Here is a 14,378-nt window from a genome sequence, read left to right as displayed (position 1 = left end):
AAACATTTCCAGACAATCCGTTTTTCTTTCTTCTTATTGGGACATTATCTTCCCTTTGTATTGTTTTAAATACTGAGACTAATAAATCTTTTTTGTTTCAGGTCAAGTGTAGATAGTTTTAACTTTTTCCTTCCCTTTCCTTATGTTTTTGTCATGCATGAACCCCAAATGAAAACACAGACTACTGGCCGGGCATGGTGGCTCACACTTATAATCCCAGCACTTTGGGAGACCGAGGCAGGCAGATCACTTGAGGCCGGGAGTTCACGACCAGCCTGGTCAACATGGTGAAACCCCATCCTACTGAAAATACAAAAATTAGCCAGGAGTGTTGTCAGGTGCCTATAATCCCAGCTTCTCGGGAGGCTGAGGCACAAGAATCGTTTGAACCTGGGAGGCGGAGGTTGCAGTGAGCTGAGATTAGGCCACTGTACTCCAGCCTGGGTGACAGATTGAAACTCTTATCTCAAAAAAAAACAAAAAACACCAGGCTGCCAAGAGCCATGGTATCTAGTTACGAGGCAGTATGAGTCAAAAAAAAAAAAAAGAAAAAAACAACTACATTTTCTGGGGACACACAGGGTCTGAATTTAAACCCTGGCTCTACCACTGCCTATTTGTGTGACTTCTCAGGAAGCACTTCTCTCAAAGCCTCTGTTTCTTCATCTGTAAAAAGGGAGTAATTGATAAGAGCTTGTAGTTCAAGTGCTTCTTATATGCACATTAAGACTTAAGGGTCATTAACAGTCATTATTTGTATCTCTAATCTCTGGAGGCTAGTCTTAATTCAAGGACATTAATACTGAATTCCTTCTGTTACTATAGTCGAGATTATCTTTTGGTTAGGTCCTAAGATTCCTCTTGTGGTGGTGTTTTTTAGTCAGATGAGTTGAGTGCCCTGGTTCCTTCTTTACACAGGCTAACAACTTTCTGTGTAATACGGAAGTCAGGATAGGTGCTGCCAGGATAGCTTGGCGTGAGCTTCCACCTCCACAGGATAATGTGCGCCATACCACGTATCTTGATGAATCGCTTCATTTTCACCTGTGAGAGACTGTAGAAATATTTTCCTTTAGTCTTCTTTAATCCCATCAATAATAGGATACTTGGTGCCTCTCTTGATACACCCCACACTCCCCACCCCCACTTTCCTCTAAGGCAGATATTCTCAGCGCTGTTGACAATTTGGGCTTACTAATCCTCGGTCATAGGGGGCTGTCCAGCAGTATTCCTGGCCTCTTCCCACCAGATACCAGTAGCACCTCCATAGTTGTGACAACCTATAATGTTTCTAGACGTTGCCAAAGCTTCCCTGGAAGGAAGAGGAGCTAAAATCACCCTGGTTGAGATCCACTGGTCTAAAGCAAATGCGAGATCATTTGTTGCATTTGCAACTGCTTAGCACAGGACTCCAAACGTAACATGCTGTCAGTAAACATATGCTTAGCAAGGGCTCACCTACCTACTGAGGTAGTTACGGATTGTTGTTTTAATTTATCAGATGGCAGAAACAAAATAATATATATATATATATGCATCTAAGATCTCAAAGTAGAAAACTAGGCATCACTTCTTAAAATCGGTCACTGGTAATTATGTCCTTTTTTATGTCATTGTGGAGGATGTCCTGTGCCCTGCTCCTCATTCCTACCAGCTCTTGTATCTCTATTCCTCTTTCTGGCTCCAGCTTCCATTTTCTGTGTAACAGTGGAGGTGAGTGAGTAAGCATTTTTATTCCTGGAAAATTCAGGCAAAAGGTTAAGAAAGTGGTACAAGCAACAAAATGTGAGTGTTTCCTTTCACACCCTTTGCCCCAGAGAAAACTGGAGGTATTAGATCAACCTGGTTTTGACCTCTTTCAATCTGTACCCTGAAAGTTTGAGTTTACTAAGTTTTTTATAATACCATTTCATATATTAAAGAACAGCTGGGCTTGCAACAAATGGGAACAGAATATATTTCAGTGAACACTTGACTAATATGTTGGGCCTTGTTCTACACACGGGGAAACAGTTGAACCAGACAGAGCTCTGCTAGAGCTCCCATTCTAATAAATATCTGCTTCCTGAATACATTTGACTTGCTGGAGATCTTACATGATCCAAAAAACAAATTTATATTTCCTCGGTTATTTTATTCAGTAAGTTTTGGCTAAAAGGTATAGAATCTTACACTCTGATAGTTACAAGCCATAAGAATATTTCTCTAGAGAAGGTGTCAGAACTTGCTAGGGCAGCAGCTTATTTTTGAGTATATCATTATGTTATTTGTGTTTCTTCATGTGCTTTTAAAAAACTTAAATAGTGTGAAAACTTTTCTCTCCTGATAACGTGAGCCTTTCCCCTTCATTTATGTGACTGGAAGTGGTACTACTAGAAGGTGACAGCACGTTAAAGTTAAAACCTTATTAAAACGTACTTCTGATTAATACCACCCTAACAATTACAGTGGCTGTGTCTTCACTGCCCTTCCTGCTGATAAAACCTAGGGGAAAATTCCTAGTAGCTAAATCATGGCCATTTTATAAAAAGAACTAGATATAAAATCAAGTATAGAAAAAGGCAGTGACATTTAAAATCCTGTTAATCAATCTGCCCCAAGGAGTACAGGTGTTGCATTACATGTGAATATGAAGGAGAAAACTAAACCTACCCTGGTTTCTATGAAAACTGTAGCAATGATACTTCACACTGTATCTTCTGGTCAACATCTGGTTTGTCTTCTGGGTCTCTGACATATGTAGCTTGCAAATAATGGCTCTGTTGATGCCTCAAAATACTAAAGGAAGTGCCTGGAAATACACCAATTCTTTTAAAGTTTTATTTTTTACTCTCCATTTCAGATATGGTTTTGGAGAGGCAGGGAAGCCTAAATTTGGCATTGAACCTAATGCTGAGCTTATCTATGAAGTTACACTTAAGAGCTTCGAAAAGGTGAGAAAATACCAACTTCCTTAAAATCATGGTAGATGTCTTCTGCATCCACTTCCTATAAATCAGTATCTTATCTTAGTAGGTGGTATAGATGGATGGTGTTTATTCATTATCAAGTTTGTCTCTTGCCTCCAGCACTGCTGCCAAAGAATGGGACAACTGACACAGCACAGCCGATATACAACGAAGGAGCTCCTTGTTCTTATTTTGTTCCTATGTGTCAGGTTTTTTTTTTTTTTTTTTTTTAGCCTTTTTTGGGTAGAATCCAAACCTTTTTCCCTTATTTGTTCCTAGACTTGTTCTTTTTGTACTTTTTTTTTCCTGGGTTGAGGACAGAAAGGTTCACGTTCTGCCAAGTGACTCCTTGGGGGAGTGGGGTGCAGCTTTTCAGAGCTGAACGGATTGTACCCTTCACAGGAGTCACGAAGAGGCCTGCACTGTAGCCACAAGTTGTTATCCCGACTGCAAGTCTTCGAGGGCCACTAGGCTCTGTGACCAGGGATACAAGAAAGAAACCTCCTAACCCTGGGCCTTTTCTTTTCATACTTCTCCAAGTGAAGAAGAGAGAGAATTTGTCAGTTGCCTTGGATTCCAGAGACAGCATGCCTCCTTGAACATATTTCCATCTCAGTTTCACTCTGGAGGCTCCCAGCAGCAGCTGAACTGGACACACAGCATATACCTGAGCCAGGTCTGCTGTCATCTTCAGCCACATGCCCCTGGCATTTCCAAAGCCCCACCCTTTGCGGAGCTCCTGAAGGACTGCATTTGTATTCTTTTTTATTCCTGCATAGTGCTACCTCCACCTCCTGTACATTAAGCTTTTTTTTTTTTTTCCAAGATAGAATCTCACTCTGTCACCCAGGCTGGAGCGCAGTGGGCGCAATCATAGCTACTGCAGCCTGGACTTCCTGGGCTCAAGCAATCCTGCACCTCAGCCTCCCAAGGAGCTGGGACTACAGGCACAGGCCACCACACTCAGCTAATTTTATTTTTTGTAGACATGGGGTCTCACTGTGTTGCCCAGCCTGGTCTCAAACTCCTGGTTTGAGCCATCCTCCTGCTTTGGCCTCACAAAGTGCTGGGATTATGGTGTGAGCCACTGTCCCTGGCCACATTAAGCACATTAATATAAATGGAAACATGACCATTTATATTTTGTAGATTGAGAAAAAAAATCATTCTCCTGTGGGCCTGTACCTTTGGGCTAAGAAGGTGAGGGGAGGCCTGCTTTGAGATTGTCCTCCAACAGTGACATCTCTAATCATACCCCTTCTACTTCATGTCCTCCAAACAAACATATGCTCTGGTTATGACCACTGATTGTTGTCAAGTAACCTCTTACAAAGGCCTGCAAGCTCAGCACTGATCCCCTAATGCTGTCTTCGTAGCATATTGTGGTTTTTTTTTTTTATTATTATTAGAGAGAAGATAGTCTTTAGCATGTGGTTATGTAGACCTCTGGCTTTCCTATTTCCTTCTTTTTTTTTTTTTTTTGTTTTTTGAGACGGAGTCTTGTTCTGTCGCCCAGGCTGGAGTGCAGTGGTGTGATCTTGGCTCACTGCAACCTCCACCTCCCTGGTTTAAGCAGTTCCCCTGCCTCAGCCACCCAAGTAGCTGGGATTACAGGCGCATGCCACCATGCCTGGCTAATTTTTTTGTATTTTTAGTAGAGACAGGGTTTTACCATGTTGGCCAGACTGGTCTCAAACTCCTGACTTTAGGGAATCCGCCTGCCTTGGCCTCCTATGTCCATTTTTATAAAGCACCCTCTTCCCCCCGGATACTAATTTAGAAGCACTCCCAGTGGTGTGCCACACAGCAAGCCTGTGTCCTGTCATTGCTCCAAGAGTATATTCATACACTGCTGCTTGGTATACTTGAAATCACATGAAGGTATATGATTATATTTGGGGCAATGTGATTTAATCCTCTGCCTTGTAGTATTAGGAATATTCTAGGCGAGGCTGGGCACAGTGGCTCATGCCTATAATCCCAGCACTTTGGGAGGCTGAGGCAGGTGGATCACCTGAGGTCAGGAGTTCAAGAGCAGCCTGGCCAACATGGTAAAACGCTGTCTATACTAAAAATACAAAAATTGGCTGGGTTTGGTGACAGGCACCTGTAATCCCAGCTGTTTGGGAGCCTGAGGCAGGAGAATTGCTTGAAACCAGGAGGTGGAGGTTGCAGTGAGCCAAGATCATGCCACTGTACTCTAGCATGGGGGACAGAGCAAGACTCCATCTAAAAATCTATATACTTATATTTCAGGCATGGTGGCTCACACCTATAATCCCAGTACTTTGGGAGGCTGAGGCAGGATTGCTTGAGCTTAGGAGTTCAAAACCAACCTGGACAACACAATGAGACCCCTTCTCTACAAAAAAAAAAATATTTTAAAAATTTGCTGGGTATGGTAGCACATTCCTGTAGTCCCAGCTACTTAGGAGGCTAAGACAGGAGGATGGCTTGAGCCCAGGAATTTAAGACCACCCTGGGCAACACAGTGAGACCCATCTCTACCAAAAAAAAAAAAAAAAATTTAGCTGGATGTAGTGGCACATGCCTGTGGTCCCAGCTACTCAGGAGGCTGAGGCAGGAGGATTGCTTGAGCCTGAGAAATTGAGGCTATAGTGAGCTGTCACCATGCCACTGCACTCCAGCCTGGGTGACAGAGCAAGACCCTGTCTCAAAAAAAGGAAAAAAAAAAAGAATATACTTATGTCCCATAAAGACTGAAGCCAATATAAAAAATACAGAGACTTGATAACTAGGTGTTTTTGTTTGTTTGTTTTGGTGCTAAAACCTGGAATTGAACCATAACTAAGTTTTTGAATAATTGAACTACATTATTAGGAAACAGAATTATATGAGTTGCCAGAAAGACTAGTAACCCTTTCATTATTCACTTTTAAAAAGTAGAGGATAGTGGCCAGGCACAGTGGCTCACACCTGTAATCCCAGCACTTTGGGAGGCGGAGGTGGGCAGATCACCTGAGGTTGGGAGTTCAAGACCAGCCTGACCTGTCTTGAAACCCTGTCTCTACTAAAAATACAAAAAATGAGCCAGGTGTGGTGGCGCCTGCCTGTAATCCCAGCTACTTGGGAGACTGAGGCAGGAGAATTGCTTGAACCCAGGAGGCGGAGGTTACAGTGAGCACCATTGCACTCCAGCCTGGGCAACAAGAACAAAACTCCGTCTCAAAAAATAATAATAAAGTAGAGGATAGCAGGGGCTGTGACAACAGGAACACACACTTATTGTCTTTTGAATAGCGAGAATTTTAGTTACTGGTTTAAACTTCATAATTTATATGCAGTCAGTAGCACTGACCACCCCCATTGCCACTTTTCCGGAAGGATTCCAGACTATTCTCTTGACTCTATGGTCCTTCTAGATCCAGCTTTAAAATGGCAAGTCCAGTTATTTCTGTAATGGAGGAAGTAATGATACGCACAATACTACAACCTAGCAGATGATAATGAAGTCATTGGCTTATGGCTCTAAAGTGATATTTTTGCATGAGCTTTATTCCCAGTTATGTTTTGCTTGAAATCCCCCTGTATACATCTGCAAGTTGATGGAATTTAGCAATATTAGTAGCATATCCAGTTGTTTTGGAGTGTCGAGACAACCTGACCCTGAATTTTGAAAATTCTCTGTGAATATACAACTACAACTTGACTACAGTTATGTTCCCATTTTAGAGTTGAAAAACGAAGGCTTGAGGAAAACACCTTAGTGGGGAGGTTTGCAAGAGGGAGATAAGGCGTGGCCCTAACTTTGGTGGCTTCACCTTATACTCGTAAAGATTCACTTTGTAACAGTGCTTACCAGAGTATGTTCCTTCCTGTGTTTTTGCGGCTCCTCCCTCTTGAGCAACACTGTTCATGCTGCAGCTTGGTCATGCTGGAAAGTGTAAAGAAGTGTAAAGAAGCACTGGCCTAACAGTAAATTGGCACTGACACACAGTTTCAACAGCCAGAGTCTTTTCAGTTTGGAGTATCTTCTAGAATTAACTGCTCTGTGTTCTAATGGGCCTCAACTGATGCTTTTCTCTCTGTGTTCATCTAACCATTGTCATAAATTTATACACAGGCCAAAGAATCCTGGGAGATGGATACCAAAGAAAAATTGGAGCAGGCTGCCATTGTCAAAGAGAAGGGAACCTTATACTTCAAGGTATGTGAGTCCCTATACCATCCTTTCATCTCAAAGTATTTACTCAAGTGTCAGTGAGTTGTGCCAATAGTCGCTACTCTGAATTTTATCAACACTCTGCTTGGTAAAAATAAGCTGGAATTTTTACAAATCTGTCATTTTCAATGTGAAAAATGGTGAGAAAAGAGTAAATTAATGTGAAAAAAAATACAGATTCCTCTTTTACACATTCTGCTCTAGATTGTAACCTTCCATACAGGCAGACCAGGTCTGGCGTCCCCAGCCACCACAGTATCACTCATGCCTAAAGCATCTGGCTTGGTACATAATTGGCACTCAACAAGTGTTTTTGGAATGAAAAAATAATAGAATAATTGTTAGCAAAGAATGGAATTCATAGTGGTAAGTTTCACATCATTTTCCTTTCTTCCTTTTTTTTTTTTTTTTTTTTTTTAAATATACATATATTAGAGACAGGGTCTCCCTTTGTTTCCCAGGCTGGCCTCAAACTTCTAGTCTCAAGCAGTGCTCCTGCCTCAGCCTCCCAAAGTGCTGGGATTACAGGCTTGAGCCACCACGCCCTGCCCATTTCCCTTTATACATAGATGAAGTCGCTAGGGCATATGACAAATGGAAAGAGAACATGCACAGATTTCAAAAGAAACTGACAGGAGAGTGTTGATTGCTTCTAACAGTCAAGATGATATCTGCACACTTGCTTTTGTGAGGAATCTCCAGATATTCCTGAATGATATTCATCATAGACTGCCTCTCAAAAACCCTTCTTGGAGCATGTAGGAGTGTGGTATTTTCTCACTTAGATCTTAAAACCTCTAGATGTAAGAAAAAAAGAAACCACTTCATTCTGTTGTAATCAGTGTTGCTTCCCCATCCCAAATATATGCCTTCTCTATGTCAGGCAGAAAGGCCTCAGTGATGAGAATTAGAGGGAGAATGGGAGTTTTCTCAAGGTTTCTTTCATTTTCTGCCACTGTAATAAGTGAACAGAAATTAGATATTTTTCAACAGTATAAAGCAGTGAGGCATAAGTGTACCTTGTTGGACATCTGCTATAAGACGTGCTATTATTAAGTTACAACCTTGTCAGGAGGGAGGAGTGGCAATGTTAATCCAAAGGAAGCAACTAGAGAGTTATGTAAGAATATATAATCAACCCAAATTTAACACAGCCAGAGGGCACCATGTATTTTCAGAATTTGAGCATAGACACACTATTGGGTCATGTTATCAGTTTTGTGGAAGTGTATTGCAATAAGTTATAAGAATCAGTTTTTGCTTTGTTTTTGAGTCGGAGTCTTGCTCTGTTGCCAGATTGGAGTGCAGTGGTGAGATCTCAGCTCACTGCAACCTCCACCTCCTGGGTTCAAGTGATTCTCCTGCCTCAGCCTCCTCAGTAGCTGGGACTACAGGTGTGCGCCACTACACCTGGCTAACTTTTTATATTTAGTAGAGACGGGGTTTCATCATGTTGGCCAGGATGGTCTTGATCTCCTGACCTCGTGATCCGCCCATCTTGGCCTTTCAAAGTGCTGGGATTACAGGTGTGAGCCACCACGCCCGACCAAGAATCAGTTTTGTTGCATAAAACTTTACTTGTGTGTGGGTATGTACTGGATTGCATATTTCTTACTGTGGATAGTATTCAAACAAATTTAAAGTCGTAGGTTTACATAATATATATAATTATTTATATGTTTATTCTTATTTATCATTATCTATTATTTATACTAAACTCTTTTTTTTTCTTTTTTTTTGAGACAGAGTCTCACTCTCTGCCCCAGGCTGGAGTGCAGCGGCTGAATCTTGGCTCACTGCAACCTCCGCCTCCTGGGTTCAAGTGATTCTCCTGCCTTAGCCTCCTGAGTAGCTGGGATTACAGGCATGCACCACTGCGCCCAGCTAATTTTTGTATTTTTAGTAGAGATGGGGTTTCACCATGTTGGTCAGGCTGGTCTCAAACTCCTGAGCTTATGATTCGCCCGCCTCGACCTCCCAAAGTGCTAGGATTACAGGCATGAGCCACCGTGCACAGCCATGTATACTGAATTCTTTTACGGATCACCAGAAAGGATTGGGGTATGATAGAATGAGCTTGGAATTGGGGAAAATGGGCTTTATGGCTCTTCAAATGATTTAAAGTCATAAGGTCCAAAAAGGTTATATTTTAAAGTGAAAAACAGGGAAGTTAGAATAAATGTTCCCCAAGTTTCCCTCCAGCCTGAATTTCTGTGAGTTTCTAAACTCTCAAGAACAAGTGTCTTTTTGTTTTTAATTCTAATTGAGGTATATTGGATTGATACTTAAACTATTCACGTAAGATTCTAAATGGGTTGTTTGTATATCCAAATACATAAAACAATAGAGTGGAAATGTTTCTATATCCAAATACATAAAACAATAGAGTGGAAAATTTCTTCAGATCATGGGTCCTTAACAGTATTTTCTGTATTTCTGAAGTCCATAAAAATCCTTAACTGTATTTTATATATTTCTCAATACTTCTAAATAGAATATTCACAGTTTGGAAAGATTTAAGGCTTTTGGCCTTTGACTAGAATTATATTGATTCAGTGTAGTAAAACAGCTCAGCTATTCAGAGGCTCTAATTGGTTGCTATGATACAGAATTTTGGAGAACATTATTGGTAATGAAATAATGTTATGAAGCCATGTGTCATATAGCTGTGTTCTGAATATCTACAGAGAGATGGCCAGAATTAGTACTCATAGCAGAAAGCAGTGTCTGTACAGTTACTTAACTTTGTTGCTTATTAGCATCACAACTGCAAGAGTGATTTGTGTATGTGGTAATACGCTGAACCTTCTTAAAATTACCAATCTTGGAACAAAATCTGGATCAGCAGTCATACATATGGAACAAATTATTTTTAACATGGAATTTGATAGACAAAATCTTTCAAAACATTAGTCCATTGGGGAAAAATTAATGAAAGATTCAAAACCACTGACCTAAGACTTTTCTCCCAGAATGTCTCTGAACGTTTTGTACCACTAAAAACTTCCCTGGAGGCACCTTTATAATTATAGGTAAAAGATCCCAGCAGTATTGCTCGCTTTAGCTGTAAAACTTCAAAATGGTTAGTAGATAGTGTCCTGTACGTGTTCCCTTCCCAACTTTGAGGGTGGGTTTCAATCTGCCATACAGCCCTACCAGGCCTTGTCTTTCCAGGGTATTTGACTTGGCATGTTATGCATTTGCACAGAGCCCAGATGTGTGGGTAAGAGCAGAGCTGAGCTGAACTAAAAATCTGTATTTCATGCCATCTGCATAGTGGAATTCTGTTTCCATTGATCTGTTGGTTTGGTTTATACCTACATGGGTAAAGTCTCTCTCCTGAGTAGGGTTGAATTGTACTCAGCTTTTAAGTGGGAATGATTTTGCCATTGAGGATGTAAAATCCTCATTTCAACCTTTGAATACCAAAGACAAGAAAAGTGAGAAAGAACTCTTTCTTTGGCTCTGAAAATAATCATTAAGTACAGGTAACAGCGTGATATTAAGCCAGACATTGTGCAAGCCAGTTAAACAGACACGATATTTGCCCTCATAGCTGACAATGTTCTGCAGGACAGGAGCATTAACTCACACCTGGTAAGTGTTTTTCTTTGTTTTGACTTGGCAGCAGAGTGGTGAGAAGGCTAAGGACACTGCAGTGATATGGGATTCTTGCACCCCCTTGTGCTTCTCCTGGGAAGAAAGCGTTTCTAAAACAAGCTAGTTAAGGAGAATTGTTCAACCTCTGAGCTCTTCAGATACATGGGGCTTTGCTGTATTTTCACCACCGTGCTGTTCCAAGATACCAGGAATGTGATTTAGAAACAAGTATGACTCTAGGATTTAAGGTTTTAAAAAAGTTTCTAAGGAGAGTCCAGTCTTTTATCACTTTCCTTCTTTTCGTGCAACATTTTTCAGCCTCAGTACTGTCAACATTTGGGGTGGAATAAGTTTTAGTTGTGTGGGGCTGTCTTGTGCGTTGTAGAATACTTAGCAGCATTCGTGGCCTCTTCCCATTAGATGCTAGTAGCATCCTACCCAGTTAGACAACTAAAAATGCCTCTAGACATGTCAAGTATTCCCTGGGGGGCAAAATCACCCCTCAGTTGAGAACTGTTTTAGTACCTCAGAAGCAGGGAGTACAGGACAGACTTTTCACTCGTTGGAAGTTGAAGTCTAAATAAAGTTATATGATATATATGAAAGAGCTTTCAAAAAATTAAAATGCCCTATAAATGTAAAAGAACTATTAAGAAGTCTAGTACCTGTTTTTTGTTGTTGTTGTTTTGTTTTAGCTTAGCCTTCTACCATTCTGATTATTTAGAACTTACTGAAATGATCAGATCTAGGTCTTTGTCCTCCCTGGATCTTCTTTTCTTTCCCTATACAATGTATGAGGGGATAATCAGAAAAGTTAATAGGTATATCAGAGTTGGAGGAGAGAGGATGAAGAAATGAGGCATGACTGGGGAAATGCCTGTCCTTCCCACCTAATCCCAATGAAACAACACCTTTCATTTCTACCCACACCTTTTTTGCCTCCAATAATATAAAAAGGTTTTGTTGTTGTTGTTGTTTTTAGAGAGAGACAGGGTCTTGCTCTGTTGCCCAGGCTGGAGTGCAATGGTGTGCATAGCTCACTGCAGCTTTGAACTCCTGGACTCAAAAGATCCTCCTGCCTCGGCCTCCCAAAGTGCTGGGACTACAGGCGTGAGCCACCACACCACTTTAGAAAAGTTTTGATTCCATACTTATATTTCTTTTACTTCAATATTTACTCCGCACACCTTTATTAAAGGCCTCTTTGTGCTAAACCCTGGATATTCCAAAAGGGAGAGGACATGCTGCCTGTCCTCAAAGACCAGCAAGAGAAAAGGCGCTGACAGAAAGAAAATGCCAGCCTGAAACTGGTGAAGACTTTGTTCTTATTTTTTTTTGTAGCATCCAAAAGAGGAGTGGTAGGCCTAAGGCTATGACAAAATGTAAGTATTGTCTTAGCAGCTAGGGCTGCCACAGCGAAATACCATGCACTGGGTGGCTCAACAGCAAGAATTTACTTCTGGAGACTGTATGTCTAAGATCAAGGTGTTAGCAGGGTCAGTGTCTGGGGATCGCCTCTCCTCTGGTTCCTTGTAGCCCCCTTCTTGCTGTGTCCTCACATGGCCTTTTCCTGTGCATGTGAGTGAAGAGAGGGCGGAGGGCAGCAAGCTCCCGTGTTCTTCTTCTGAAGGCTCTAATCCCATCGTGAGGCTCCACCCTCATGATCTCATCTAACCCTAATCCCTCCCCAAACCTTCCATCCGCAGATGTCACATTGGGGGGAAGGGCTTCAACATAGGTATTTGGGATGGGGGACACTATTCAGTCCATAGCAAATCTAATTTCCTCGAGAATTTCAGTATTTATAATAAAATGCCCTGGTTTCATGTTCTTATGAATAACCTGTATCACACATTCCTGAGGCAGAGAGAATGACAGACTTCGATTTTAGTGCCAGTCTTCCCTCTCCTAAGCGAGTGACTTGGGAAGAAGGATGTTCAAGGGATTTGGGCTGGCCCTCTTTCACACCAGTCCCTCCAGCTGGAACAGGTCTGCCCTATCTTCATCACCAGAAAATCCACATCAGGACTTCCTTTCCACAGGCAGAGCTCGTTTCTTATGTCACCTGCTTGAAGTCCTGTATGATAGGCACATCCTGTTAGACCTGCTCTATGGTTTTTCTCTTACTCAGAGTCCTTGGGTGAGGGTTGGAGTATTTGTGGGGAGAGAGAACTCGGTCATGAGAAGTATGCGCTGCTTTGACTGTGCTAAATCCTGCTAACGTGGTCTTAACACTGCTGTTCGGGCACCAGAGCCGGGCATGATGCTAATATTCTTTAATATTTAAAAAAAATAAAAATAAAAAACAATATTAGCACCAAAGAAAGTATCCCAGAAGCCTTGCTGCACACCTGCCACAGGGACAGATGGAAATGCTAGGGAGCAGCACTAGGCAGGGCTCAGGCGCTGCCCCATACCAGCTCTCAAGGCTGTGGGGAAGCTACCTGGAGAGCCACCTCCAAGAGGAGGTGTACCAGGGTTTGCTTGAGGGGTTGCTTTGAGGATTTGCTTCTTTTTTGTACCGTCAAGAGCCAAGTACCAATAATGACGCTTTTTTCTCCTAGGGAGGCAAATACGTGCAGGCGGTGATTCAGTATGGGAAGATAGTATCCTGGTTAGAGATGGAATATGGTTTATCAGAAAAGGAATCGAAAGCTTCTGAATCATTTCTGCTTGCTGCCTTTCTGAACCTGGCCATGTGCTACCTGAAGCTTAGAGAATACACCAAAGCTGTTGAATGCTGTGACAAGGTAACACGTGTCTCCTGTGAGATGGACTTTAGATATTCCAGATCTTTTCTCCATCTCCATCTTTTGCTTCCTCTCAGCCAAAGGTTGGAGGATTTTTCATTTTGCTTTATTTTATTTATTTGAATGTTTGGGATTATTTGTTTCTCAGTTAATTGGGAAGTTCAGAAAGATTGTTATTACAGTCAGACTTTTATGATACCTAGACTGTTTATGATAATGTATTCTAAAGAAAAGTTTTGATTAAAATTAAGTAATTCTTATCCATGGCCTTCCTTATAACTGTAGTGTTTGTATCAGAGTAGATATAGAACTCCTCAGGTTCAGTGTAATAAGAGCAGATTTAACTTAAGCTTTTTTGGACTTTAATAGGCTGCAACTGTTCATTTGAAGCATATATATAGGTCAGTTTTTATTATCATTTATTCACTGATAGGCATAAATAATTTGAAAGGCCCACAGAGCATCAGCAGCCTATTCATTTTTACATTTGTCTTAATGCTGTCTTTGGTCTCTGAGCGCTTACACACAGTACTCCGTAACAGTGTTTCATCATATGTACTGTTGTGATATTTATACACCAGCTGATACTATTTTAGCTTTCTGGCCTCAGAGTGAACAATGTATATTGTAGTATGGGTAAAAGTAAAAGCTAATCATTGAATGTATCTTAAAGGTAGACATAAAAGGATAAGAAAAACAAAAGGCAACTAATTTGTTCATTCTTTGTGAGATTACTTTTGAATTTTGTGGATTAGTGTTTCCTATCATACCCCGTCTCCCAAGACCAGTTATTAATTTTATACATATTTTTTTCTTTTTTTCATACAGAGCGGAGAGAAAAAGAGAATGAGTGTGAAAGTGAGAGAGAGAGAGAGAGAGAGAGAGAGAGAGAGAGAG

The 14,378-nt window shown here is 41.2% G+C and overlaps 1 protein-coding gene across 3 annotated transcripts in view; it reads left to right on the top strand.

The window, feature by feature from the left end:
* Positions 1–14,378, top strand: part of FKBP5 (FKBP prolyl isomerase 5) — a 159,155-nt gene that overhangs the window by 138,349 nt on the left and 6,428 nt on the right. For all 3 annotated transcript variants that reach the window (XM_032253533.1, XM_032253531.1, XM_032253532.1), the window contains 3 exons: positions 2,843–2,933; positions 7,033–7,116; positions 13,296–13,481. In XM_032253533.1, coding sequence (XP_032109424.1) covers positions 2,843–2,933; positions 7,033–7,116; positions 13,296–13,481 — 361 coding nt within the window. The remainder of the gene's footprint in view (positions 1–2,842; positions 2,934–7,032; positions 7,117–13,295; positions 13,482–14,378) is intronic.

The sequence above is a fragment of the Sapajus apella genome, unplaced genomic scaffold (assembly GCF_009761245.1).
Source record: "Sapajus apella isolate SASKATOON/1434 unplaced genomic scaffold, GSC_monkey_1.0 scaffold83, whole genome shotgun sequence".
Lineage (NCBI taxonomy): Eukaryota > Metazoa > Chordata > Mammalia > Primates > Cebidae > Sapajus > Sapajus apella.
The sequence above is the reverse complement of the archived record's forward strand: the minus strand, read 5'-3'. Positions and strand labels throughout refer to the sequence as shown.